This window comes from Rhinolophus ferrumequinum, chromosome 22, assembly GCF_004115265.2.
Source record: "Rhinolophus ferrumequinum isolate MPI-CBG mRhiFer1 chromosome 22, mRhiFer1_v1.p, whole genome shotgun sequence".
In the NCBI taxonomy this organism is placed as follows: domain Eukaryota; kingdom Metazoa; phylum Chordata; class Mammalia; order Chiroptera; family Rhinolophidae; genus Rhinolophus; species Rhinolophus ferrumequinum.
The window spans coordinates 49,968,934-49,996,903 of record NC_046305.1 but is presented as its reverse complement, the minus strand read 5'-3'; the positions used below and the strand labels follow the sequence as shown (position 1 = coordinate 49,996,903).

Sequence of the window (27,970 nt, the reverse complement as noted above, 5' to 3'; positions counted from 1 at the left end):
TGGAGGTGACCTGAGTTAGCTGCTCAGCTGTTTGTCATCTTCCACCATGGACCCTCTGGCTTGGGCCATGCCTTTGTTGGAGGCAGCCAAAGCCCAGCGGAAACAAATGGCCCTTGCAGCATGGGGGTGGAGGGAGAGGCCACCCCCTGCTCGGCCAGTGGGTCGCTCTGCCTCACAGCCTAAAGCCATCTCTTGCCCTGGTTTCCAGTGTGGGCTGAGGATCCAGGTCAGTGAGGAGCCGGGTGCTGGGTTTGCCTGTGTGGGTGCCGCTGATACGGATCAGCTGCTGGTCCCGGCTGGGGTGCTGAGCCGAGCGCGGGGCGCCCCCACACTGCCCAGGTGGCCGGGCTGAGAGGAGCGCGTGCAAGTGCCTCCCACCTGTCCGGCGGGGCTTGCTGGAGAGGCCGTAACTGTGGAAGGGGAAGACAACTGAGAAGAGAAGCAGAGCACGCTCAGGTGAGAGAGAGAGAGCACTTAACAAGAGAAAGGGACCTGGGACGTAAGAGCCCGGGCTTTACTCCTAGGGAGCCAGCGAGAACTCCCTCGCAGACAGGAGAAAGGATGGGCACGGGAGGGGCTTTGCTCCCTTCACTGGGCTTCTCGGCCTCCTGGCCTTCTATTGGTGGGCGTCGCACAGGTTCCTGCTCCTCGGGAAGACCTCAGTGGGTGGGGATGCTCAGGTGAGCCTCAGTCCTGACCTTGGGATGGAAGATAGTGGAGGCTCCTAAGGCTGTGACCGTGGCATCTGCTGAAGGGAGGGAACCAAGGAAGGCAGAGGCTGTCCTTCCCCTGTTCTCCACCCTCCTCCTTTCTGGGAGGGGCTGGCATCCCGCACAGATAGGCCGGTGGGCCAGTGCGTTGGGTTTGCTGAGGGCTTTTGGGGTTTGTCCAGCTCAGGGCTGAGCTAGCTGGCAGGAAGCCGGACAGAGGTCACTTCAACTCAGACCATGCGTCTCTGTTAAATACATCAGCTTTTAAATCAATCCTCGTTCAAAGTCCAGTGAGTTTCAAGACTACAGCTTGCCAGCAGACAGTAAATTCCCCAGTACGAGCCGCTCCTCTTCTAGACCCAGGTAAGAGCTGACTGTGTCCCACCTGGGCCTGAAGCACCTTCTTCCTTTCCCCTTTCCTTTTCTAAGCAGTAGCTGGCTGTTCAGAGCATAAGCCAGGCTCACGGGGGAGGAGCCAGGCCCCTTTGGTGGTGGTGGGGGGTGGGGTGAGAGATTGACCTCTCTCCAAGATTCTCTCTGTTGGAGATGCCCCAACCCTTGGCAGGAGAGGGTCTGCTTCACCAAGGAATTGGGGACGATCCTCAGAAAAATCTTCCCAGGGTTGTATGCGGCTTTGATATGCAGCCAAAGGGAGTGAGACGACAGACCTCACAGGTCACGAGATACAGCGCCGTCCCACTACGCAAGGGCTTTGGGTGTTAGAGGTTGTCTTAAAGGATGCAACGTAGCTTAACTTTCTGGATAATGAACACAGGCATTGCTCCTCTTTTCATTACGTCATAGCACGGAGAAATGAGGAGAAACAGTGATTTCTAGGCTGGCTGAATTTTAAAACGTAGACCTCCAGGCTTTACCCTTTGGATTCTCTAGTTCTTTGGGTCTCGCGTAGGTCGGAAAAATCTGGGTTGTTTTCTTTTTAGCACTCACCGAGATGGTTCTCTTGTGTGCAGGTTGGTAACCAACTAGCAGCTTCTTTCCTAAGCAGAGGGATCAAGGGACTCACATGAGACTTTCTTCTAAGGACTCACCCACCAAGGAGAATCCTGGTCTGGGCTGGCTTCTTGAGGACACATTCCTTCTTAGTTTTAGTCCCTGCAGTGTTGCACCCACATGCTCTCATTACTGTGTCCCAAAGTCGGACGCACTGATTGTGTCAGGTCATGGTTGTCTAGTTACCTGGGGTCACATGTTCTTTCCTGCAGCAAATAACTCAGGGACTTTGAGTTTGTATGTTATGACTAAGTAAATTGTTCTTATCTTTGACTCTTTTGCATGTTCTTTGCACCATCAACTATGAAGTTGCTAGGAATGATGTCTTACGTTCATAGACCACTGGCTACACAGAAGAAATAACATGGGGGTGGATTGCAAATAACCTGGGGTTTGATTCAGTTTTCAGCGACAGGCTATTAGACAAATCACTTCGCCAGCTGTAGCCTCCATTTCATCATCTATCGAAGCCTCTCCTCTTTTGCTAAAGGCTGCACTGAAAATGAAATCATACTTATGTGTTTGAGTATAAACACACCCGTGCGTACGTCTCAAATGTGTGTATCTGAAGGCTCTGAGGATAGTGGGAGAAACAGCCTTGCGGTCCATCAGGAGACCTGGTCCCGTCTTTTAATCTCATCGGGCCTCGATTTACTCATCTATAAAAAAAGGGGTTGAGACTGACGATCGCAGTTGTTCTGTTCAGCCCACCAGGTATGATAGATCCTGGAGCTTAGACGCCTGGCTCCTTCTTGGCACTTGGGTTTGAATTAAAGGGTTACCTCCCCAGGAAGGGCCCTCCCTCCTCCACCCCACCGCCGTATCTCTTCATGTGTAGCCTCTATCTTCAGAAGTCATCTTGTTTACTTTGTATATACCACCTTTGCCAGATGTTTAGCTTCAAGAGCGCAGGGATCTTGTCTTTTGTGGTACGTGCTGTGATCCCAGCTCCCAGAACAACACCTGGCAGAGAGTAGATGCTTAGCTATTTGGATCAATGGCAGTTAGTGTGGCGGGAAAGAAGCTGCAAGGACAGAATCGGGATGTTTTGATAAGCTGCTCTGAAGGAGAAGAGGTTGAAGAACTGATACTCTCAGGTCATCTTGTAACGGTGACACTATATCTTCTATTTTGAGATTTAAACTTCTAGGGGAATTTGATTTAGTAGTGTAGTTTAGCTTGGGACTTTTTGAAAGTTTTCTTTGCTTCCCTCCCCTCCCACCAAACCTTAATGACTGTTTACTATATATTTACTATGCATACCAGTTTTTATGATTCTGTTTACTTCTGACCCTATGCATACCTGGTTCAATGACTTGAAAGAAGTTCTCATGTCTGTATAAGATCCACTCCTATCCCTGAAACAAAGCAGCCTCTGGGAAGTGCCTGACCAACTTCCACTTTCCTTGGTTCTGCGTCTCCTTACCTGCCTATAAAACCTTTTGGCCATGCTGGGAGTTGGGGGGATGGCCTTTGGACAGAAGTCCGCCATCCTCCCAGAGTGCTGACATTTTGAATACACTAACCTAGTCTCCCAAGCTTTCGCTTTTGTGCAGCGAGCAGCCGGACCCTTATCAAGGTAATAACAGTTTGAGGTCCCAAGTCTGATTGGGGGGAACTGGGCGTCTCTGGTTCACATGTTGGTTAAATGATTTTCACATTTGTTGCATAGGAATTTGATGAGATTGGCAAGTTAGAGGGAGACATTTTTCTCCAGATCTCAGCAGCTTCTGTCCTTCATGAGGGACCGCCCAGATTCCTTTCATCTCTTTGCCTGGTGGGTGTCATGGCTAGCGTGCTGGAAATGGAAACCTGCATTCCAGAGCAGACAGACTCTTCCTCCCTAAACCTATTTCCTCATTGGTCAGATGAGCCTTTGAACAGAGTTCCTAGGATTGTGAGGATTAGATGGGGGAAGCGCTTTGTGTCTAGCATACCTGAAGTCCTACTAATCTGATGACCTTCAGATAGCTTTGTGAGTGGCATGACCCCGGGGAAGGAGGGAACCCAGGAGTTTTGATAAGCAGGAAAGATAGCCCCTAGCTTACCCGCTGGCAGCCAGGGAGGGTTTGCTCTTGCTCTGAGAGAATTACCAGCTTCTGAGACTCCAATCCTCACCCAACATAAATGCTAAAGCTCCTCTGTAATCTGTAGGACTGAGTCTAAGGCACTCTACAGTCTAACCTGACCTCCTTCCTTTCAACATATACCTGTGCTCAGGGCGTTCTGAGCCATTCACCATTCCTGAACTCACCTGTGCTATTTCTTATGCCTGGGATGCCTTCCTCCTCCCAGCCTAACTACTTAGTCCCCTAACAGAGCAGACCCCTCAGGATTGGAAGGCGGGGGAGAGCGTGAAAGGAGCCCAGACTCCACTGGGTTTGACTCCAGGTTCTGTTGCGTATCCAAATAGCCATGGGAAACCAACTTAAATTTTCAGGAACTTTTTTTTTCTTGTAAAGTGGACTGTTAGGATTACATGAGAGCTCATAGAAAAGGTACTTCGGCTGGTGCTTGGAGCCTCGTAGGAACGCAGTAAATTGTAACGATAACCAAACGTTTTCTTTTCTATAGTCCAGCACCCATGCTCTTCTTCAGCATTTAAAATCATCGTAGTAACCCTCCCCGCTCACTCTGGGCTCTGAGGGCGGGACAGGTCTGATCTGGGTGGAACTTCAGTATCTGTCCCACAGTAGGTGCTAAAAATTGATTATATAAATTATATAGTTATACAATTATTGATTATATAAATGATACTTGAAATTCAGAGGCTGGAGTGATACCTTCAGACTGTTGGTCAAGAGAGGTTTTGTATATAATCTAAAATTTGAGCCTTGAAAATAGGTAGGTCTTGAATTCATTCACTTGGAAAAAATGTTTGCTGAAGACCTACTATGAGTAGGTAACCCGAGTGGGGACAGTATTTCAGGCAGAGCATGGGGCCTGAGCAAGGCGCAGGCTGGCTGTGGCCGAGCACGCGCGGACCAGTTGGGGTCTGCTGGGAGCAGAGAGGAATGAGGCAGGGCTGGGTGACGCTGAGCCTCAACCCCTGAGCCAAGAGTCTGGACTTTGATTTCTTGAGTGAGTTTTTAGAGACTAACATGGTGGGAGCAAGATGAGGAAGTGTGTCTTGCAGCAGTGACTGGGAGAGAGTAGAGGCAGGAGACTTTGGTACATACAAACAAAAGTGAGGGGGTAGAAATGGAAGTTCAAAGGATCTCATAAAACAAGATGCAATTTGGGGGGATAGCCTTGTTCCAGCCAACCCTCAGGACGCTTTGACTACGTTCAGGTACCAGTTCTACCAGCCACACAGGGGTATCCTGTCTGCGAGGGCACCTCTGTTTCCACACAATATTAACTCCGTCTCTCTCCCAACCTGCAGAACTCTTAGATAAACAAAGTGCGGAAGACTTTGAACTCCAGCCCAGAGTCCTGCCATATAGGACAAAGTATTGTTCATGGAGGTTAGGGCGGTATTTAGTACCAGCGGGCCAAATGAACTTCGAGATAACCAGATTCCATTCCTTATCATAAATCAGAAAGAAGAATCACTCACTGGGCTCCTTGATCCCTCTTCTTCACGTACCGTGTTTCCCCGAAAATAAGACTGGGTCTTATATTAATTTTTGCTCCAACAGATGCATTAGGGCTTACGTTCAGGGGATGTCATCCTGAAAAATCATACTAGGGCTTCTTTCCCGGTTAGGTCTTATTTTCCGGGAAACATGGTAATTCTCAATGGAATACATTTCACTAATTTCATACATTTGAAATCTGTTGCTGACTAAGACCAAATAGTAATTATCACAGTGGGTAAGTACAGTTAGCCAACACGTATTTTAGGGCTCCTCTTATCCTTCTCTTTTTGATATTAACTATTTAAAATTAATAGTGTTGAGTCTTTGAATTTCCACAGGTCTTGCTTTTCAAAGGAGGACACCAGGTGGCCTTAAATATATTATCAGCAGCAAAGGTACAGGATCTGCTCTAGGTAAAATATTTCTGAAGAAGGATGAAATCGAATTGCTTTTATCTCTTCCTTGCTCGAGACATCTGTCAAGCGCAGCTGAGGTACAGCTGGACTCCTTTCATGCTGGTGGAAGAAATGGTGTGTGCTGAGGCTCTGAGGCTGACTCTGAAAGAAGGCAGACAAGTCTGGCAATGGGCAGGTAGCCCTGGTCAGGACTGATGGCTGTGGAGAATTCCAGAACTGTCTAGAGTTGCTGATGTAACATCCCCAGTCTCCACCAACTGTATCTTACAACAAAAGTCCTATGATTTGTCTCACCCTTTCCCCCTGCGTGCAAATGGAGGAGCAGCATTCCTCGGGAGGCCCGCGGTGTGGCTATGCCTGGACATGCTTCCAGGAATGGTGCTTTCTTCTTGCTGAAGTTCAAAGTGTTCCATAGACCAGCATGGAGTTCAGTGCGTAGTGAATAGCATTCAGGTTGAATGTTACCCGAGATCGCCTGTGCTCTCTTCCCCTCATGAAACAAATCATTTACTCTATAGTTACATCCTAGGTTACATAATCAAATAGTCTTCCATAGTGACAGTAACTAGGGTTAAATATTATTCACCCTCTTTCTTGCTAAGGTCTTGCCGTTTAGTTTTTTTCATGGCTCAGGGGTTGGTTATGTAAGTGCCTTGCGAGGAGAGGCTATGTTTTCTTTGCAGGTGGATGCGGACTGCATCATTGACCCCTAATTACTAGTAGATAGGATGGTGGTGAGGCCAGAGTACGTATGACTAACGGTAGTAGATCACGATATTAATGGAGTAATCCTACTACATCCTGGACTTTGGGAGATTGGCGGAGAAGACACTCCCTGGGCTCTTTCCTTCCTGCTGGGAGTCATGGTGCTTGGCTGTCACTGGTAACAGCTCCCTTCTGTTTTTCCACCTCCAAGCAGAATGCTGTTTCTCTCACATCCTTTCTCTAATCTTTTGGAAGTTCAGGGATGCTCTCCGATGAGTGAGCCTGTTCCCTGGTTAGTCCCTGGTTATCATGGCTCATACCTGGGCCAGATCTCTCTCTATAAGGTAATTCTTCCCTCACCCCATCTCCTCCACCCTTCTCGGTTCCTTGGGTCTCTTCATGGTTTACCTTCTTGGGCTCACGTCTGTTAGAGTTCATCTGCCCCAGGACCCTGGCCACTGAGCCCTGAAGTTGTGTAAATGCTCCTGGAACCTCCCTCACACCTCTTTGATCCACAGCACTTGTTCTATTTTTATAATTCCCTAGCTTTCAGACTTACAGGAGACTTCTGGGCTCAGGGAAATCTGAGTTCATTATTTGAGTTTTATTTCAGTGGCGGGGATGGGGGGGTGGGGGGTGGGGGAAGGGACAAAAAAGTCTTCCGCCCTGACTTTTCCGTCACATAAACTAACTTTGCAGAGGGGTCTGGAGTGAGTAGACAGAATCAAGATGCCCGCCCATCCCTAGTCCGTCATTCAATCTCTTCTTGTCTGCTTCAAAAAGATCAGGAACACTGCTCAAATGTTCTCCCAGACAATGGGGTTCCCATTGCATCAGGCCTCCCCCCAGAGGTCAGGTAAGGGGGTGAGCACAGACTAGGCCCCTCGGTACCAGAGACTGTGCTGAGATGTCCTGTCTTCAGGGATCTTCACCGTTTCCACGTGCATTTTCCATTCCGGGCGTGCTTCTATCTTCAGCTCAAAATTAAGGAAGTCGCTCATGTTCTCACAGCTAGCACATGGTGACAGCACGATTGAAAACGGGGTTTCGGTTTATAACTTCTTCTTTCTAACGTCCTTTACCCAGACTAGAATGCTGGGGGAAGATGGAAGGAAACGTGCAAATCCCCTTCACATCAGTCATGTACCTATGTGGCCACTAGCAACTTTTTGTTACTGGAAACTACTCTGCTCTAAGGCTCTCTGAAGATGACTTTTTCTGTGTCAACCCTTAATGTTTGAAACTGCTCCTTTAGTGCCTGCTTTATCAGTTTCTGCCCGGTGGATATTTTGGTCCATATTCTCAAAGTTCCTGATTTGTCTCAACCGCTTTGCAGGAAAGATAGAAGCTGAAGTTAAGTGACCTCTATTTTCCTCTTTATCTCATTTTTCTCTCTTCTTTCCTGTCCCAGTAAAAGGTAAAAGTAGTCCATCTCACCAAGGCTAAACCCATTTCCTCCGTGCACCGTATCATCCCCTCATAGACAAACATGCTGACGATTTCTTAATATGCAAAATAAAACCAGCCATCAACTCTGCTTTCCCCTCAAGCTGCTCTCCCAACTCTCTCATTTATTTTAAGATGTATCTATATCCATCACCTCTTACTTATTATCCACTTGTTTCTTAATCCCTTATCCCTGCTGAACTTCCATTTTCTAAACTTAGTGGCATTTTCTGCTTTCATCTTCTTTACCTCTTAGAGTCATTTGGCATTGTTAACTATCCTATCTTGAAATTCTTTAAAAAGAGTTCTGACTATACTGTAAGGCCTTTTGATTATTTCTTTTCTGCCTCGTCTTCTTGTCACCGAGATACGGGTATTACCCACAGCTTTATCCTTGGCCCTCTTTTTTTCATATTCTCCTCGTGGGCTTCACCGAACACTGCTGTGCAGACGCTAGTCCGTCTTCTTCTGAGCTCCAGGCCCACATTTCAATCCACCTGCAGGAAGTGCTGCCATGTCCTCTGATTTAAAACCCATCTCAGACTGACTTTGCCATCTCATTCCTCATGACTGCGCCATCGTTTAATGAAATCACTTTTTGGCCAGTCACCAAGGCATGAACTTGGTTTTCTTTGACCCCTTCCCTTTCTAACACCCAGCCAAGTGGGCAGCATTACTCAGATGTATTAGTCTCCTAGCTGCTATAACAGGATGCCACAGACGGGGGGTTGCGGGGGGGGGGGGGCTTAAACAACAGAAATGTATTTCTTCATTCTAGAGTGAAGAATGTTCTAGAGGCTGGAAGTCCAAGATTTAGGTGTCAGCAGGTTTGGTTTCTCCTGAGGCCTCTCTCCTTGGCTCGCAGACGGCCACTTTCTTGCTGTCTTCACATGACCTTTTCTCTGTCCCCATGCATTCCAGCTGTCTCTTCCTCTTCTTCTAAGGACGTCAGTCTGATTGGATGAGAGCCCCACCCTGATGATCTCATTTAACTTTTAATTATCTCTTTATAAGGTCCTATCACCTTGGGGGTTAAGGTTTCAACATATGAATTTGGGGAGAGACACAATTCAGTCCATAACTGAAGGGTCATCTAGGGCTTGAAGCAGGAAAGGTATCAAGGTTGGTTTGTAGAAAAAACTGAGCTAAGGTAATAAATTCAGGGAAAGTATATGACTGGCCCTTATGGTGAAGCAAACAGAACGAGAAGATGACTATAGAATTAGAGTATTCTTGCAACTCAAAACTGAGAGGAGCCAAAAGCAAGCTGTTTTCAAATGAGCTGTCACCTCAGAAGACTTAACTGTACGTGCACCTCTCTGTACCAAAGAGGCCCCTTCCTCATGACCTTGAACCTTCGACAAAACTACATGAAAGTGAGGGAAGCAATAGTCAGGGAGAGTAACGGGCCTGTGGGCTCCGACATGCCCTGTTGTACCTCCTGGACACGAGTCATGGTCAGTGTAAATAAATAGTTTGGACACCTACGTGGTTGCACTTGTCCTGTCTGCGGCCATCTCTATGGGGAGACATCTGGGAACAGGGTTGAAGAGTTAATGCAATCTGTCACTTGGTCTGCACTATAATTCTTCCACCTGTCACCTCTGTACTAGTCTCACGGCCCCCATGCTGGCTCAGGCCCTTTATTGCATGTGAGTAGGATTTGCACAACCGTCTCTTACCTGGCCTCCCTCCAGTGTGTCTTTTGCTCCATATCACCTACTCTTTGTGGAGCCCAGCCCTGATCCTGTCACCCTTGGCTTATAAGCCTTGAGTGGTGCCTGCTGACAACCAAACTCAGGCCAGATGCCTTGGGCTGGTATTCAAGGCCTTTGCCGGCTCATTTGTCGCCCACGGATTCCCTCCTGTTGGCTGTTCTTGTCACATTGGGTTTTCAGCTCCTTTGACCACACCCCAGACTTTCCCACTACTATGCCTGATGTCCACACTCTTCTGCGTCTATACCTGCTTCTGTACCTGCTGAGATTTCTGTCCCTACCCATCTGTTGTCAAGGTCTAAGTCAAGGCCTACCTCCTTTGTGAAGCTTCCCTTGTCCCGTGTTGTAGGGCTCGTGGCATTTATACTCTGCTCATAGTGGTCGCCGTTTTTGTACTGAAGCTTTTCTTTCATCCCTATTCAACTATAAAGTCCCTTGAGAAGAGAGGTGGTGTTTTGCTTTATCCCATCAACCAAATAACAGTGTTTTGCATCTAAGGGTGAGGTGAACATTTGTATCATGACCAGAGGAAATCAGGTTTGGGGGGACAGGTCTTCTTGATGTTCTGTAGTAAGTCGAAGACCTGTGTTCGTGATCCTAAACAGACTTCACAGCGGCAGTATGCTCAGTGAAGAAACTCACTGGGGAGGGAAGAGGTTGGTAGGGAGCATGAAACTATGAAGTAGGGCTGGCAAGCACCCCTCTTACTCAGGGGCTCATAGGATGGCTGGTAGGGCCTCAGCCATGAATGGAGCTTGGGATTCAACCCACTGGGGTGTGGGGGAGGAGAAACGGTCTCAGCTCTTTTTTTAAAATTTTTTTTAATTTTTATTTTTTATTATTTTTTACAAAAGTTTATTCTTAAATGTACAACAGACTCCAAGACAACACTTCATTCTAGCTATAGGTGCCAATAGCTATATATGGCAATAGCTATACTATGGCAGGGAAGCCAAATGTTAAAACTGGAATGGAATTAAGGCTCACCATTGCACCAGGCACAAGGAACAGCTCACTTTTTGCCAGATTTCTTAATTCCATCTGTGGCCAGGGGGCCCTTCCCCACGGCCTTCGCTTTTAACTCCTCGAGTTTCTTCTGCTCCTCTTTTTGCTTTTGCTTGAATCCTTTCTCATCCTGGTCCATCTCCTTGGCCTGCTTCTTGGGCCGCTTCAGGGGTTCTCCTTGCCACCTTCGCGGCCGGACAAGGCGCCTGCCGCCCCTTCCCCAGACCCTGCCCGGTTTCAGCTCTTAAGACAGTTAGCTTTAGGGGTTGGGGAGCGGTGCCTCAGATTTCATTCACAGGATAAAGAGCCCCTGGGGGCTATTACAGGCTGTTTACATCTGCTTGATTCTAAGTTTGCCTGGCTCAGAGCTAGGACGTGGGGAGGGAGGCACAGACTGTAGGTTGCTACTGCTCCTGTGTTGTTAGTTGGGGCACTGTGTGTGGGCAGAGCTGGATCTTGAGGACGGCAGGATCCAAGCGCCTCTCCTAACCAGGCTGCCACCTTGGTTTCTCAAGTTAAGGTGAGCTCAGGGTGGCTGTTAATAGTTCAGCCAACCTTGACCTTCTTCTCTGACCCGTGAGGGGGTTATCCCAAGACGGAGGGGGGATGTTAGGAGCAGCAAAGGGTGGTTTTAAGCACTAGTTTTTTAAATTAGAGGGCATTTTAGAGATGCTTATGTTCAGGTTTCCAGCCTGGAGATTCTGAGTCAGTAGATCTGAGGGGGAGGGAGGTCTGAGCATCTATTTTTATAAATCTCTTCAGGTGATTCGGCGGGGGGCGGGGGAGGGCAGCTAGGATTTAGAACCAAAATTGGAAAGTGATTGTGTGGATTAAATGAGATAATGTACCAGCTCGACCCATAATGAGTTCTCAAGTGGTAATGTGATTTATGATGATTGTCTATAGATTTAAACCATTTCTTCCATGAAGCATGTCTGTTTGACGCCAGCTGGGGCCTCCGGGCCTGGGTGGGCAACTTCCAGGATTGACAAGGTGAATGAAGGTGCTATAATTCTTACTGACTTCACTTCTCCAGCTGTTGTCATTTCTTTTCCTTCTTCAGAAGAATTTGCTTCCCCCTGGTCTGTGTTTTAGCTGGTCTATAGCAACTTCAGGATTCCTTTTCAAAATAATATCTGGGAGCTCACCGGAGTTAGAAAAATAACTCTGCTTTCACCACATGCTCACTTTTATATTGGCAAATGCTTTGGGTTCTTGTCAGGTTCCCATTGACCTTGCGACTCAACTGTTTCACAGGGGATCATGGATTTTTGATGAGCTAAGTGGCTTTAAAATCCTTTCCTTCCAGCCTTGTCCCCTGAGTAGGCTTGTGAGCAGTCACACCCGAGTGATTTTTTTTAATGGGACATTTCCACATTTGGCAATTAGCTTAGCATGGAGACCTTCTGGACACACAGGGTGACAGGGCAGGCACGCTTTACTAGCAGCCCCACTGACACTGAGATCGTGTGAAATGGGGTCTCACGCTTGCCCCAGCTAGCCCTGCTATGGAAAGTCCTTCCACAAACTGAGGGAAAAATGAGATTTCCTCTCAGCCCCCGCCATCCCAGCTGACGCCTTCTGGCTGTTTGGGTCTTACTTGTATAAGTCCTGATCCCTCAGGAGCAGCTCTGGGCTCCGACTTCCTGCTCCCTCTGCAGAGCGTGGGTGTTGGCTCAGGATCCTGTATGGACCTGTAGACGGCTGCCTGGGGGCTGAGCAACCTTGGCTGAGCAACCTTGGCCAACCTTGCACTTGGAAGAGTCTCTTGGGTGCCACCCACCCGCGAGTCCTTTCCTGTGGGAAACTGCCCAATGTCTTTATTTGTTTCTTCTCTGGCTACCTCCAGATGTCTCACCTACCCTCTTTTGTTGTCACTACCTAGCCTTCCTACCTTCTCAAATGTAGCTAATTTTTCTTCTCGACCATGGGCATATTATAGTCTATCCTGGTAGCAATCATCTAATCCTTTCGAGGAAAGGTGGGGTCTTACGGTATGATTAGTAATTACAATTGATGAAAAAGAATTCTGTTCTCTTTCCCCCAGACAAACGACTTTGTTGTCTGGGACTGCCCCCCAGCCCTCAGTCATAGTGATAACTTTCTTTCATTTCCAGTATTTCATTTTGGCTATTTGAACTGGGGACATCAAGGCTGCTGGAGATTTAATGGACTCTGGCTTTGGATGGTTGCTGATATGATAGTATAGAAATCCACAGCTCTTCCCTACTTACATATCTATCCACTGTAGGGGTGTGGTCTCCAGATTTTCTCAGGAAGCAAAAGATGGTGGGGACTGAAGACACAGGAAACACGACCCTTAAATATAAAGGTCCTTCCGATTCCCAGCCATCGTCATCAGGCCACAGTGAATCTTGCTCTAGTGACTGATCTCAGCCCTGATGTAGGGGCCAGTGTAACACCGGCATGTGGACAAGACACCCAGGACTGGAGCCGGACCAGAGCCCAGCCCCTTGAATTCCTAGTTGAGTCATCTCTCTACAAGATGGAAAAGGAGTAGCTTCAGGATCCCAAAGGCTCAACGGAAGGCTAGACTTTGGGGGTTTTGATCAGCTTTCCCCACTGGGATACTGGAAGGTGGTAAATACTATTTCATCAGTTTGGCACGGGCACCAGCATGAAGCCTTCGGTGGCTGAATTGCAGGGACAGCAGACATGGTGGCAGGAGGCAATCCAGGGCTCAAGTGATAGCTGTTTTCCAATCAGCACTTTGAGCAGTGTTTCTGTGGGTGTGAACTGGCTCATTTTGGGGGGCTTCAACATTAGATGTAACAAGAAACTCTGACCATAAACGCCCGAGGCATCAAAGAAGTAAATGCAGATCTGAGTGACTACTGTCTGGCTGTTTGAAAACTTCAAACAAACAAGACAACTTGAACTTTTGCCTGGAAACAGTGATCTGTGTTTCCTTGTTTATCAGGCTTTCCAGTCTTTATTGAGACACAAGAATACTTAGCCTCTTTCCCTCCTCCCCAAACACGGACTAGGGAGATTTCATTTTCGTCCTGGACCTACAGAAAGAGATTAAGATCCTTGGCTGACACTGAAGGGTGTGTGTGAATGGCTGAATTTTAGGGTGGGTTCCTTAGAAATGAGCACTTATATGTTGAACACAAACAGCCTTATCTCTTGATGAAAACAGCCTCCAGTAGCCTTTATTTTCATTATAAGGACGTGCCTCAAATTTCATAAGATTTGAATTTTGTAGGTTTCTCTGTAATTACCTCCAAATTTCTGAGGGCTTCCTCTCCCCTTCCCCGCACCTTCAAGGCTTTTCAGCCCTAAGGAAGTGAGAGCTCCTAGGGATCAAGAGGTAAGTTTGGACATAGATGTGGATTTGAGCTGGAAAATGTCCCTGAGGCTTGCAGGCTAGACAATTAGCAGAAAGAGAAGTAAAAGGTCAGAGAGTCACAGGGCCACACACAGGTGCCTGCAGGGAGGAACCACTCTCTGGTGACGCCCTCTTCTCCTCACGCCCCACTTTCTCCATTTCTACCCAAAGCGTTATCTTCCTGGCGGTTGGTCACGATATGGCAGAGCGGCTAAGCTTTCCCAGATGTGGCCAATGACCACAGTGGGCATGGCTTCACTTTTCTTTTCCCGCATACTCAGTCGGGAGGGCTCAGGATCGCTTGAAACACTGGCTGGTTGTTTCTTGTTATCTCGGCTGCTTAGTCATTCATGCCACTGGTGGTGTGACCTGGCTGCCAGACTATGCTGAGAACACACAAAACAGCCAAGTCATCAGGCAGTGGGAGACGTTCTGCTCGGTTTGTACTGTACGTCTGTCTCTGTGTGTCCGAAGGTCAGAGATGGCTATCTGGAATCACCATAGTATGGCCTCCAGGGAGTCTGGAGCACTTTGTCTCCCCTTCACCCTCCACCCCCAGACCTTCTATGGTCATCTGTTCCTGTCCCTCCAGGAGGGATGGGACAGGTGGTTTAGTCTCTGAAATACTGGTAGGGAACACGAGGGTTTGCCCTGCAGGCAGTTTATCCAGCAGACTGAAGTCTTCTCCTCTTGGGCATCTGCCTTCATCAGCACTTCTGACCTCCATTTTATTCTCCTAGGAAAGAAAAAGCTTAAGCCAGGTGGCGTTGGGACTATGCTGGAGTCTCCCTGTAATAACTGGGGGCCAAGCCCCAGCTGTTGGTTTCCACACTTGTCCTGTCCTCCTCCTGTGACCCAGGACCTTGCTCCTGCAGTGGGGCCACACGAGGGGCAGAACGGATGGAAATGGAAGCTGCTTCAAGGGGGAGAAATGGGACCTGGCCACGGGAATCCTTTTCTATCGGGCATCCCTACTCTGCTCTGACTCCAGGGTCCTGGAAAACCACTTTTCTATCTCATCTGCACTGTACCAGGCCAGCTCTGAGTCCTGGCTGCTCTGTTTTTCAAAGTGAGGTCTTGTCTTGTCCTGCCTCACCTAACTCCTAATCCGTTAGGTCTTGAAAAAGTCATTCCTCCCGGAAACCATTCTGAATTCTTCCCACCCCATTCCCTACTCCCAAGACCTTTTGTTGTATTCTCCCTTTTCACTTGATTCTTCCCTAGCATGTCGTTCACCACATGCCATTGTAAAAATACATTCTCCCCAATAGGAGAGGGAAAGTATAGATCTGTCTTGTCTACAGATTTATCCTTAATACTTAGATTTAACAGGCTCGTCCAGTATTTAAATGACAGTGGGCTTGCGTTTTCTTAAAAATTGTAGGCCACGTATTTGAACCTTATTTCTTTAGGTCAGAGGACAAAGAGGAATTTGCTTTTGAAGCTATTGAAACGAAGGCATCTGTGTCTAGGGCCCACCCAAATATATGCATCTGAAACTCATGTGACAGGGTCACGCTTGGGGAGGTCGGTTTGGAAATCATGAGCCAGTCCTGGGAGGGGCTTCCTGTAGGCCCACGGTTGCCACTCAATGTGATTAGAAGAATAGAATTCTAGGGCTCTCACTCCAATGCGATTTCCTTCCCCATGGATGTATCCATTTGCTTTTCAGCACAGAAATGGCCTCCGCCTTCAAGCCCCGAGAATGTAAGCTGTCTAAACAAGAAGGGCAAAGCTATGGCTTCTTCCTGCGCATTGAGAAGGACATCGATGGCCACCTGGTCCGGATGGTGGAGAAGGGCAGCCCAGCAGAGAAGACTGGCCTCCGGGACGGAGACCGAGTTCTCAGGATCAACGGCGTCTTTGTGGACAAGGAAGAACATATGCAGGTGAACGGGACATTTGTGGCCCTTCTTCCAGAATCTCTTCAGTCCCCGCATCTCTACTGATTATCATTTTGGGGGACAGGGGAGCTCTCCTGGCTGCCACTGTCAAGGCAGGATACCTTTATGGCTGTACTTTCCGCCAGCTGATCAAGTCTCCCACACTTAACCCGAACTGTGAAAACCCTTCCTAGATTTGAACAGTGTCAGGTCTAAAATGCATCACATGTTTGCTGTATACCTGGAACTAGGCTAGGCAAATTCATGTTCATTATTTTGCTAAATCCTCATCCCAATCCATGAGGTACCTATTGCCATTTCACAGATGAGATGCAGAGGCTCAGATCACTTAGCTAGCGAAGTTATGTGTTCATGCAGAGAACATATGGGAGTGCCTGACTGTACCCCAATTCGGCCTGCCTCCAAGGGGGTGCTTTTCGCTAAACCATCTGTGTCCATAGGCCTGAGAGGACCTGTCGTGCTCTAGGGTAGCATTCCTCCCTAGAAAGGACCAGTCCTTGTAAGTCCCCTGGGCTGGGCTTGGGCCATACCCCCGATTCTGTCAGTGCCAGACGCCCAGCCTGATCAGCCTGGGCTGGGTGCTGTCTGCCATGGGATCAGCCATCAGAGTCTCCAGGGCCAGATAATGAGCCAGCATCCCCTCTGGTGGCTGATGGAGGGCTCCTGGTTAAAGTTATTTTTTCCTTTCTTCCTCCTAGGTTGTAGAGCTGATCAGAAAGAGTGGGAATTCAGTGACTTTGCTCGTTCTGGATGGGGATTCCTATGAGGAAGCCGTGAAAAAACAGGTGGACTTGAAAGAGGTGGGTCCAAGTCAGAAGGAGCCGAGTTGGAGTGATGAGAAGCCACGCCCTGTGATGAATGGAGGGGCGCAGGCTTGGACCCAGCCACGGCTCTGCTACCTGGTGAAGGAGGGGAGCAGCTTTGGCTTTTCTCTGAAAACTGTCCAAGGTGAGCCTGAGGGTGGGGCATGAACCACCAGCTTTCCAGAAGATAATTATTATCAATTACTGATGTCTTTGAAAAACTTCTCGGTTGCTATGGATATCCATCCAACAGCAGCTGTGCTCGCCCTTCTCCCTCCCCAGCCCTTGTGCAATGAGGGATCAAGACATCAGCGGGTTGGGGGTGGCTGTGGGCACTCCAGGCCCCCCCTCCGTGTTTGTTAGGCTGAGCCATTGAGGCCAGAGGGTTTAGAGGGTTGATGTTTCTTTCTTATTCTTTTCTAGCTCCCTTAGGGTGAGGGTGGAGGGCAGATTGGGGAATAAGAGGCAAGAAAAAGGACTTCTTCATAACAGCTACTTTGTTTGGTCAAGATGATTATCTCTCTTCATTTCTCAGAGTGCCCAGGTGGTCACTCATTTATTCAACAAATTCTTGAGCAGCTACTGATGTGTAAAACAGTGTTTGAGTGGTGGAGGACACCCCCAAAATGCCCACCCTGTGACATGGAAACAGCACCCTCAGCCGTGGCCCAGCCTCACTCTGAGGTGTGTCCCTGACCTCTAGTTGAGAGGTACATGGTGATTTGAAACACCACAACCATCAGGAAACACTAGGAGTTCCGTTTCTAGAATTTCAGAGGCGCAGGCTGACCTGTGCTCAGGGAACCACGGTTCTGTAATGGTTTCTCTGGGCTTGAGCTTGAAACCCTAAGAGCTGCAGTAGCCTGTGGTCTGCCTCAAATGCTGCCCCAGCCAAGTCCTTTCGGCACTGGTGGTGGGTCACAGTTTGTTACGTGATAGAGTAGGTCAATGGTGAACATGACCTACTTTGCAAGGCTTGGTTAACCTGTAGCAAGAGATATAAACTAGCCCTAAGAGGTATTTCTCAACTGTGTTATTGAACACAGTGGTATAGATTGTTCAGGGCAGCTTGACATTTCTTAGAAATCTGTTGTCAGTAAAGCGGTAAAAAAAAAAATCATAATTCAGATTCCATTCGTTTGGCCCTTGGGCTACTGTACATGGTGGTTTAGGTTAGCGTTCTGGGGAAAATGTTTTCTCCATGACAAATACATAACAAGGTAACAGGAGAAAAGTGTTTAAGGAGGAAGAGTTTGAGTTACTGTTATTCCTTACAAATAATTTATCTAGTCATTATAAAGCAACCTTTGCCTAGACTGGATATTAATATCTGGAAGGGACAGCATTTCTTTAAGAAGCGCCTAAATCCCCTACCAGCCCAGCTTCCGTGTGTGTCCAGTGCCTCTGTCCTCTTTAGCCTGAGCAGTGAGATTTACTGACTCCGTTGGTCTGTGATGGTGGGTGACAGCCTTCTAATTCTACAAATGCCAAGAAAGGGAGTGTGATACAATGATGCACCAGGAGCCTGGCTTGGTCCTTTCTGCTTCAAGAGGCCAGTGCTACCTGAGATTCCTTCCTTGCATTTAGCTGGGCTCAGAAATTCTATTCAAATCAACAAAGACCAGCTGAGAGATGGCTGTGCCAAGCTTAGCTGGGAGCTAGACATGCAGTTCTAGATCAGAGGCCAACGACGATTGGAGTCCGCCCTAAAATCGGAAGTCCTAATTTTACATTGGGAGAAAACCTTTTACTGTTTATATTATTGTTTAAATATATTTATAATATTGTTGTATTATACCTTCTATGTAATGGAGCTGTGACACTTGTCCAATCCCCTACTCTCTTTCAGGCAAAAAGGGAGTGTACCTGACTGATGTTACACCCCAAGGTGTGGCTATGAAAGCCGGGGTCCTGGCTAATGATCACTTGATTGAAGTGAATGGAGAGAACGTAGAAGACGCCACCCATGAGGAAGTGGTTGAAAAGGTATGTCCCAAACGGGTACTTGTCTTACCTCTGCTCTCACTGGAAGTTATGGGAAGATAGGAGGGGTGGAATATAATGGGAGAAATATAATGATGAGAAGTTGCACTTTTGTATTACAAGCAAAGACTCACTAGCGGTGTGAGCAGTGTGGATATAGCGTTTAGGAATAGGGCCTTTGCTAGTTTCGTGTTATCTTGAAGCAAAGTGTTCTGAAGAACCGTTATCTTTTGGGTTTTATTTGTACTTGATTCGGAGCCTCATCTGAACTGATAATATATTCCATGTTGAGCCCATGTTACTAACATGTTTTAATATCAGCTGGACGATAATCAACGTGGCTATGAATATAGAGTTGGACATATGGAGAGCACAGGAAATCCTGTTACTCCAAATCTTACGTCTTAGCATGGTGTGACGCAAGAAAACATTGTGAGGTTCTCCTCTGAGGTCATATGGAACCTTGAAAATGGACCAACGTTACTTCTTTTGGTAGAAGGATCATTCAAAGTAGACCTCTGTTTTCTAAACTCCTTTTCTAGTCTTCACCAAAGTACTCTTTTCTGAATTCCAGCTCTCACGTGATTTCAATTAGCCTCTGTGTGGGTGACGTCATACTTAACCAAGGGAAAAACTACAACTGTGCAAGTGGAGGTCCGTAAATACCAGTGAGGTGGTAGGAAAGAGAACAGCTGCCACTCAGCCCGACAGCTCATGTTTTCTGTTGCCGTTAGAGACTGTGCCTGTATCGGGAAACTTCCCTGTTTTCCAGCATCGTTCTTGGAGAACGATGCCGGTCCTCACCTGTGCGTGTTCTTGTAGGTGAGGAAGTCAGGGAGCCGTATCGTGTTCCTGCTGGTGGACCAGGAGACTGATAAACACCATAGTGAGCAGAAGATAAAATTCCAGAGGGAAACAGCCAGTTTGAAATTACTACCCCACCAGCCCCGGGTGGTGAAGATGAGGAAGGGAAGCAATGGCTATGGTTTCTATCTGAGGCAAAGCCCAGAACAGAAAGGTAAGGTATGAGGAGAGCAGAAAGTTGGGCAGTGTAACCATCCAAGTCTTCATCCCAGTCTGATTCGAGTTCCATTAGGGCTCCAACTTCCCACTAGATGCACGAGGACAGCATGAAGCTGGAAAGCATAGTTGGGTCAGTTTTCATGTCACCTGCGGGGCCGGATGTTGGGCGGACCCAGGTCTCCATAGCAGAATGATAAAGCAGAATTTTGGATTTGGGCAGCAGTATGCTGGTCAGTTGGCTCTCTGAGGGGAAAAAGCCCTAATTTGTGGTATTTGTTGATTTTTGTGGTATAAGTACTTCCACTGTATCTGGCTTCAAGCTGCCAACATGTCACAGAATGCAAAGTTGAGAAGTATTGCGCACATCTGGTTCTCATGAGCTGGTGTGAGTCAGCTCCAACACACCACTAGATCTGAGAGACGGGTGGGTCAGGATCTGGGACTCAAACAGAACCAGGAGTCTTTCTGATTCCTTGTAAGCCAGCAAGGTAAGTACACAGGTCCCCCCAGGGAAGGTGACCTACAGGTGGGGCTTTGGGAATACACTCCATTGGGAGGCATCCATTTGGAGATGCCCGGCAGCTGGCTGGAAAAGTGAAACTGAAGCTTGTTAAAACAGTGTGAGGGACAAAACTGTGAGATATGGAGGCATCTGGTCAGGGTGGTGAAGTCAGAAGGCTGACACATCCTTGAGGCACGCACGCGCATTCGCAATAGCTACTGACAGGCCAGCATGGCTTTGCTAGGGTCTTAATTCTTCGGTTTTGTTCTGCCTTTCCCCGCTTTGTGTGGCTTCTACATAAGACGCATGGTTATGAGCAAGCCCACTGGCTTCCTGGGAACTTGCTGACCCTTCGTGCTCAGCATGCTGTGTTGTCAAGACTGAATTCCAGGCACTTTTATTATAGTAACAATGATTCTTTTCATTAAGACCCTTTCGTTGTTAATGGCTGGATTGTTCCTGGAGTGAGCTCTGAGCAGGACATGAGGCTGCATAACGTGCTCCTAGGCTGCTGAGAATGTCAGTGGTTGTATTCAGCCTGCCTTTTATATCTATTTTATCAGGGCCTTGGGCTCCAGCAGAAATCTGAGTTTTTTAGGGGTCTTTCTGATATCTTTATTTATTATTGGGGGGTGCGGTTAGGTCAAATCATCAAAGACGTAGATTCTGGAAGTCCAGCAGAGGAGGCTGGCCTAAAGACCAATGACCTGGTAGTTGCTGTCAACGGTGAGTGTGTGGACGCCCTCGATCACGACAGTGTGGTGGAGATGATCAGAAAGGGTGGAGATCAGACGTCACTGCTGGTGGTGGACAAAGAGACGGACAACATCTACAGACTGGTAGGTAACACAAGGCCACATACTCCTGCATTAAGGCTGGGTCCGTTCACTCATGCTCTCAACCTTTGGCTAAGTTACCACTTTTTTTTTGAGCTAGTGCGGTTGGTCCATGGATAACCTGTTTCCATCACCATGGCTACTCCATTCATGAGCCCATCGTGTCAGCACTGGCGTTCATGGTGTCAGGTGATGAGAGTCTGGTGGGTTTTGACTGGCTGGGTCATTCTGTCTACTTGGTTGTTTCAATTACCACTTTGATCTTCAAACTAGAAGGTGTATAACAGTCATCCTTAAGGCTGCACTGAAGCTCAAGGTGGGAGTGATAAGAGAATGCCAAATGATTGGTACATGAGTTTTAAGTCTTTAGATTGAAGATTTTGAAAGAATTTGCAAATATCACTACAGAATTACTCTTGGTGATCTGACCTATGAACAGTACAGAACAACTGGATTTTAAACTATAGGCTAGAATGTTCCATCAATGATTTGAAAGGCTATTCAATGTGAGAAGTAGACATTTATTTTTGAGGTGTTCTATGGGGAGCTGGCTTTTGGCTGAGGACAACTGAAGCTGCTAGGAAAATGATCAGCCATTTCTGCAGAGTAGTGAGCTTCCAGTTGGTGGAAAGATCAAGAAGTTGGAAGGTCACTGCTCTGGCTGTTGTACAGAGGATCCTGGTATCAGGTCCTTTACAACTTCTCCTAACCTTATGACAGAATGATTTAACTATAATTTTAATGTTTAGGTTAATAAGAGAGAGAACCCTGATTTACAAAGGTGTCTGTCCCCATCTTCTTCCTCCCTCTTCCCCCTGAAGTAAGTTGCATAGGTGGGTTGGGTCTTTGAGATCAATAAATAAAACAAACACCTAAACTGGTTCTGGGAACATACTAGACACTCAAATATTTCAATGAAGAATGAATAAAAACTCATTAAGTGTATGTAACTGTACTTTGCCTCAAGGGTAGCTGCTACTATCACATAGAGTTGATTTGCTTGTTTGGGTAGTGATGTCAGAGGTATTTTTGCATGGAATGAATCACTGATAATTTCCCCCATTTTAAAGAGAGAAAGAAACGTGGGACACTTGCACGTATGTCACCGAAAGGACTGAAGTTAGTTGAACTGGGAAAATGGAAGGTTCTGTGCTGGTACTACTCTCGATTAGAAAGGAAGATGTGGTCTTGTGGTAAGACAGATGATAACCGGAGGACCCCAAATCTAATTTTAGCCCGTCTGCTCCACAGTAGGTTTTGGGGCAGAGCACACATTGTACTCCCCTTCAGTTGCTTCATTTTGTGTTCATTGCCTAACAAATGGACACTTGTGGGCAGCAGTTTAACTGCTGATCCAGGATCTCACCATACCCAAATCTACCCTTTTAATTTTCTCAATTAAAACACACAGCCAGCTAAAAGCCCTTAGTTCTATTAAAAAAAAAAAAAGCCACATTTCCTGTTCTATGCCTCTTCTATATTCAAGACCATCACTGCCTTCTTCTCAAGGATGGTCTGGGAGTTGAGATGGATTGTAAGTATTTAAATATGGTGAGGAGTTTAGCATAATAGGAACGTCGGCTAATGGTTGCAAGACTAAACAGTAAAATAGAGTACAACAGATTCACAGGGGGAGCGGGAGAAGTAGCAAAGGATGGAATTAACTTCTGATACCATATGTGACCCTAGGATTGCTGCCAACATCCACCCCCTCCCGATTAATTACTGTGTGTACTCCAGATGGTGATAAAAATGGTGTCTTGTGTTTCACTTTCTCTAAAGCATTTAAGGAGCTCTGAAGACCCTCTTACTGAAGGGGAAAGGCCAGATGAACCTACTTTGCATGAGATACTGAGCAAGTCATCCACTGTGTGTAATCTCCCAACAGGGAGACGGCGTGATTACCTATGTTATTCAGTGACTTGCTCACTATCTCCAAGTCAGAAGAAACTAGCAATTCTGTTAAGACTTACTTTTGGGTCCTTGTACAACATCCTGTACTGCTTCTATTTTACGTATGTGTGCATTTGTTTACATGTTTATACACTTTACTCCATAACCAAGCTCAATCTTCCTTCATACCTTTTCTGGTTGAGGTGCTAGAGAAATTTTACAGCCCACAATCAGATGTATCTGGAAGAGGAGTGGAACGTGTACAAAGCCTTGTAAATTAAACCAGCACGTCATCAAGGGTAATTCCTCACACTTCCAATTCATGTATTTCCCCTTTTATTTTCAAAAGGCTCGTTTTTCTCCATTTCTCTACTATCAAAGTCAAGAGCTGCCTAATGGTTCTGTCAAGGAGGCCCCAGCTCCCACTCCTCGTCTGGAGGCCTCAAGTCCGGACACTACAGAGGAAGTAGCAGATCATAAGCCTAAACTATGCAGACTGATTAAAGGTGAAAACGGCTACGGTTTTCACTTAAATGCGGTTCTGGGCCAGCCAGGCACATTCGTCAAAGAGGTATGGTAATCTGGTTCCGGCAGGCCAGTGGACACAGCCCCAGTTGAGGGGGGGGGGGTCTCAGTTTCTCCCACTCACTGATGGTTCTCCCGAAGGCCTGCACTAAGCCTCTCACTTGGGTTCACATAAATGCCGTCATAGTCCTGTACCTTTAAGATAGCCACGAGTCATCCTAAGTTCACATCTTTTGTTTCTTGAACATCTGTTCCACCTGATGTTCTCTTTAGATACAGTTGACTCTTGAACAAGATGGAGTGGGGTTAGGGGTGCGGTATAACTTTCGACTCCCCCAACACTTAATTACTAATAGCTGTTGACCCGAAGTCTTACCGATAACAAACGCTGATTAACACATTTTGTATGTTATATGTATTATATACTATAATCTTGCGATCAAGTAAGAGAAAAGAAAATGTTATTAAGAAAATCGTTAAGAGGGGAGCACCTGAGATCTTGCTCCACAGCATATGTCATCAGTTTTGGACCAAATAAATTCTTATAAAAATTCTCTACAGGTTTGGGAAAAAAAAAATCATAAGAGAAAATACATTTACAGTATTTATTGAAAAAAATCCACGTATAAGTGGACCCGCGCAGTTCAAACCTGTGTTGTTCAAGGGTCAACTGTACTTTTAAAGCAAATAAACAGTGAGCTGACATGACTATAGTTGACAGTCACCATCAGCTGACTGGGGTGATGCTTGTTTGCTTCTGTGCATTTGGCAGGGTTGCCAGTGAGAAGACAATCCCTAGAGCTCTCAAGTTGGGAATGATGCAGGGGACCTAGGAAATGTAATGCCTTCAACCAGAAGACATACAATGTGATAGTCATCCCCGGTAACACAGCTTGTTTCAGTATGGAGGGCGTAGCTTTCCTAAGCAGAAAAGCATCAGAGCACCGCGCTTAACTGCTTACCTTCTGTACCTCAAGGAAAAATAATAATATGGTTAAGACTAAATTCTCCCACTCCTCATCTCTCCTCCGAGGGGAAGCTGGTCTAATGTTCCCTTACTTGTGCCTGGAAGTGATAACTCGGAACGTCTGTTCCCAGGTACAGAAGGGCAGCCCTGCCCAGCTGGCTAGGCTGGAGGACGATGACATCATCATCGAAGTGAACGGGGTGAATGTGCTGGACGAGCCCTATGAGAAGGTGGTGGACAGAGTCCAGAGCAGTGGGAACAGTGTCACTCTCTTAGTCTGTGGAAAGAAGGCCTACGATTATTTCCAGGCTAAGAAAATGCCTATTGTTTCCTCCATGGCTGAGCCACTGGATGCCCACCCTGAGCCCCCAAAAGGAACTTTGGCGGAGGCGGAGCATGGCTCGCATGCAGCAAAAGAACGAGTGAGTAACGTAACTTAGCAGAGTGTGCTAAGCCCTACTACAGGTGCAGCTCATGTTGATGGTTACCACCAACTGCCTAAAATACTGCAAAGTTCCAGGTAATGATAACCAGCAAATCAAGTTATTGTAAGAACAACAGATTCCTTATTTTTCATAGCATGGAGTTGACAGTCACTGTCTAGAATTGATAAACCAAGAAACGAAAGGAAGAAGTTTATCAAAATCATAAAATTCCAAGTTCCAAAATTATAAAGTTCCAAGGGAGTGGAACTTGACTCAGATGAAGTTGAATCAGACCATTTAAGTACAAATTCTGGTTCTGCTTTGGGCAAATGGATTTATCCTCTGTGCCTTAGTTTCCTCACCTATAAAACAAGGATAATTTGTAGTAGGACTGCTATTGGGATCATATTAACTAAAACTATTAAAGTGCTTCGAACAGTGTCTGGTTCACAGTAAACATGAAAATGAATGGCGGTGGTTAGAGTCAGTATTGTTTTTAAAATAACTGGCAGGTATTCAAGTTTTATTACTAGGGAAGAGTAAGTATTTTTCTGTATGGATTTGGATTAGATAAATTCCTTGGTAAGTCTCAGTTTTACATTTTTGTCCAGTTTCTTTTCATATGTGAACTTGAGGTCCCAAAATGAACTCACCTACCAAGTTCATAGAGGAAACATATGGCAAAGCCAAGACTCTGAAAGTTTTATGTTATTTTTCTTTCCATTACATTCATTTAATTCTACTGACTGGTGATAAAAACAACTAATTCTAATTTTTAATATACACTTAGTCTGTTTGGGCTCCTATAACAAAATACCATAGACTGGGTGGCTTATAAACAACAAACATTTATTTCTCACAGTTCCGCAGGCTGGAATTCCAAGATCCTGGTGCCAACAGATTTGGTGTCTGGTTAGGGGTTTTCCAAGCTCAGACTGCCAATTTCTCGCTCTGTCCTCAGCTAGTGGAAAGGCTGCTAGGGAGCTCTGGGGGCCCTCTTTTATAAGGGCACGAACCCCAGCTCTGCCCTTAGGACCTAATCACCTCCTAAATGCCCCGTCTCCTAACACCATCATCTCCTTGGGGAGTAGGATTTCAACATATGAATTTGGGGGAGATACATTCAGACCAGAACACAACAGCCACTGACCACATTCTGGACTGCTTAACCAAGAAAGTATTCTAGTTGTCTTACGAATTCTACAATATCTCTACAGGGAGTCAATTATAGTACTATGTTAGCTTTATAGAAAAGAAATACATACAGACATTTGTTCATGCCAAACAGCAAGCTGGAAACCAAGCCAAGTGTAGAATTCCGGTCACCTGGCCTCTAGTGAGCGACTCTGCTCCCTGATGGAACAGACCGACCCTCTCCTGCTGTCCGTATTTATAGACGCTTTCTATTCTTTTGCACAGGCCCACAGTACAGCCTCTCATTCTTCTTCCAATTCTGAAGATACAGAGATGTGAGGAGGACAAATCGTGGCTTTGGCTGGTGGCTGTTTCTGGGTATTTAATAGGGAGCCATTCCCAAGGCATGAGCTGCCACCTGTTTGCTGTCTCAGTTAGAAAAGAACTCCTCCGGAACCCAGCTCATCGTGTGATTGTTTCCTGTTGTCATTTGTCTCAGAGGCAGCTACTGCCGAAGGCATATTTATGGTTAACTGAGGAAAAGTGAAGGCGAGAGCCAGATTCTTTTTGTGGGAGCTCTTTCAGGCTTCCACTTAATTGCATTTCTCTGTACGATGATATCTCTTACTTCAATAGGCCCCTTGAGCACCAAGGCTGATTCATAAATCTGTATATGTAAGAGCTAACTAAAGTATCTGCGAGAGAAGCCCATTAAAATGACGCTTTGTAAAGAATGTTGTGGTTGCTAAAATAAATGCCCTTCACAATGCCTTCTGGGTATGCTTTGAATCTCCCATCAGCTGATCTAAACTTAAGAGTGCTTTTGTTTTGGGTAAACTTTTTAGGCTTTAACTTTCGTTTTGCTTCCAGAAAAACCAAAACACAATCACCTTCAGAATAAAATCTTAGGAATAAACAGAGACTTCCTGGGAATAAAATTCAGGATTTTTAAAAATTGCATTTCTGAGTGTTCTACAGATTTTCCAACAGCTTCCTTTTCTAGATGAAGAACTGGAGTCCTAGGATAGGAAAGTGAGTTACTCCAGTTAACATTTTTTCATTGATTTACCCACAGCACAAGGGGCAGGTGAAAAGGAAAAACGAGACATCCCGGAATTGAATGCAGAGTAAATTCACTCTTAAATATACCAAGTTAAAAGGAAGTCAAGAAACATGGCATACTTGAAATCTCCCCTAGCAGAATCTATATCTAGATTGTACCCTGTCCCATCCCCAGAAAAGAACAATAACCTCTTGGTTATTTTAATGGGGCAGGGGTTGGGGAGTGCCAACTCACGTTAGGTCACGCAACATAGTAACAAGTTATCCTTGATACAATGAAGCTAAGGCCGAGTGTCTCAATCTCTGATTTTAGTGGCGATCTGGCGATCTCCAGGAGAAGCCATAACCTTCTCACGTGAACCTTGACTTAAACAGGAATCCTACATGTTCGGCCCAGCTACCTCAGACTCCTCTCACCCCAGTTCCAGTGTATTTCCCCCCTAGTTTCTTGGCTTTTTCCCCTCACCTCCCCGCAGGCTGCACCTGCCTCAAACCCTACAGGGTGCTGTCGGCGGAGCGCTGGCTTCAGGTCCCTTGCTCTCATGTTCTAGCCCATGCTACGCATGACGGAGGAGGAAGGCAGACCTGGAGGTAGAAGATGCTACCACAGCATTTCGTTTGTTTAAAAAATATCAGGCCCTGGTCCCCTCCATGTTTTCCCTCTTCTATCCAAATGCTGGCACCACTGGCCTGTTAGCAGTCTGTACTAGGCCTGTGTTCAAGGTGTCATATGCTTCTCTGGTGCCTGTTTGTGAGCCAGATAGAGGAAGAGGATGCTGGAGAGGGCACTGACCAGGAAGATCACGTCGAACCACCGGTGATAGAAGCTGAACTGCAGCTCCCCGAGGACCTGGGTGATGATGGTGCGGTACTCCAGGGGCATACTCATTCGGATCAGCAGCACCGAGGACACGAAGTACATGCCCTGTGGGCCAAACACAAGCCAGGAGTCGCGCGGGAGGCGTGGGC

The 27,970-nt window shown here is 46.6% G+C and overlaps 3 protein-coding genes across 5 annotated transcripts in view; 1 reads left to right on the top strand and 2 right to left on the bottom strand.

Annotated features, from left to right (window-relative positions):
- Positions 1-289: 289 nt before the first annotated feature.
- PDZK1 (PDZ domain containing 1) lies at positions 290-26,670 on the top strand. Of its 3 annotated transcripts, none has more exons than XM_033092314.1 (9): positions 290-456; positions 15,617-15,833; positions 16,547-16,796; positions 18,501-18,637; positions 19,457-19,652; positions 20,802-20,998; positions 23,238-23,459; positions 24,512-24,802; positions 26,225-26,670. In XM_033092314.1, the coding sequence occupies exons 2-9, from the start codon at positions 15,624-15,626 to the stop codon at positions 26,276-26,278; spliced, it is 1,557 nt and encodes a 518-aa protein (XP_032948205.1). In that variant the 5' UTR covers positions 290-456; positions 15,617-15,623; the 3' UTR covers positions 26,279-26,670. The 3 variants fall into 3 exon arrangements, with proteins under 3 accessions (XP_032948205.1, XP_032948203.1, XP_032948204.1); XM_033092312.1 differs by lacking the exon at positions 290-456 and adding an exon at positions 844-1,073; XM_033092313.1 differs by lacking the exon at positions 290-456 and adding an exon at positions 10,985-11,112.
- LOC117015084 (translation machinery-associated protein 7-like) lies at positions 10,548-11,453 on the bottom strand. Its single transcript, XM_033093457.1, is given in 3 exon segments — positions 10,548-10,769; positions 10,772-10,819; positions 11,441-11,453. Coding segments are annotated over 3 exon segments (231 nt in total). The 3' UTR covers positions 10,548-10,599.
- Positions 26,193-27,970, bottom strand: part of LOC117014433 (Golgi pH regulator) — a 33,210-nt gene continuing 31,432 nt past the window's right edge. The window contains exon 14 of the mRNA XM_033092315.1: positions 26,193-27,926. Within this exon, the coding sequence (XP_032948206.1) occupies positions 27,720-27,926 (207 nt within the window). The 3' untranslated portion in view covers positions 26,193-27,719. The remainder of the gene's footprint in view (positions 27,927-27,970) is intronic.

Coding starts and splice junctions, on each gene's coding strand:
- PDZK1 (XM_033092314.1), top strand. CDS start 15,624: ATGGCCTCCGCCTTCAAGCCCCGAGAATGTAAGCTGTCTAAACAAGAA. Junction 18,638..19,456: donor ATGAGGAAGTGGTTGAAAAG/GTATGTCCCAAA, acceptor GTGTTCTTGTAG/GTGAGGAAGTCAGGGAGCCG. Junction 19,653..20,801: donor GCAAAGCCCAGAACAGAAAG/GTAAGGTATGAG, acceptor GGGTGCGGTTAG/GTCAAATCATCAAAGACGTA.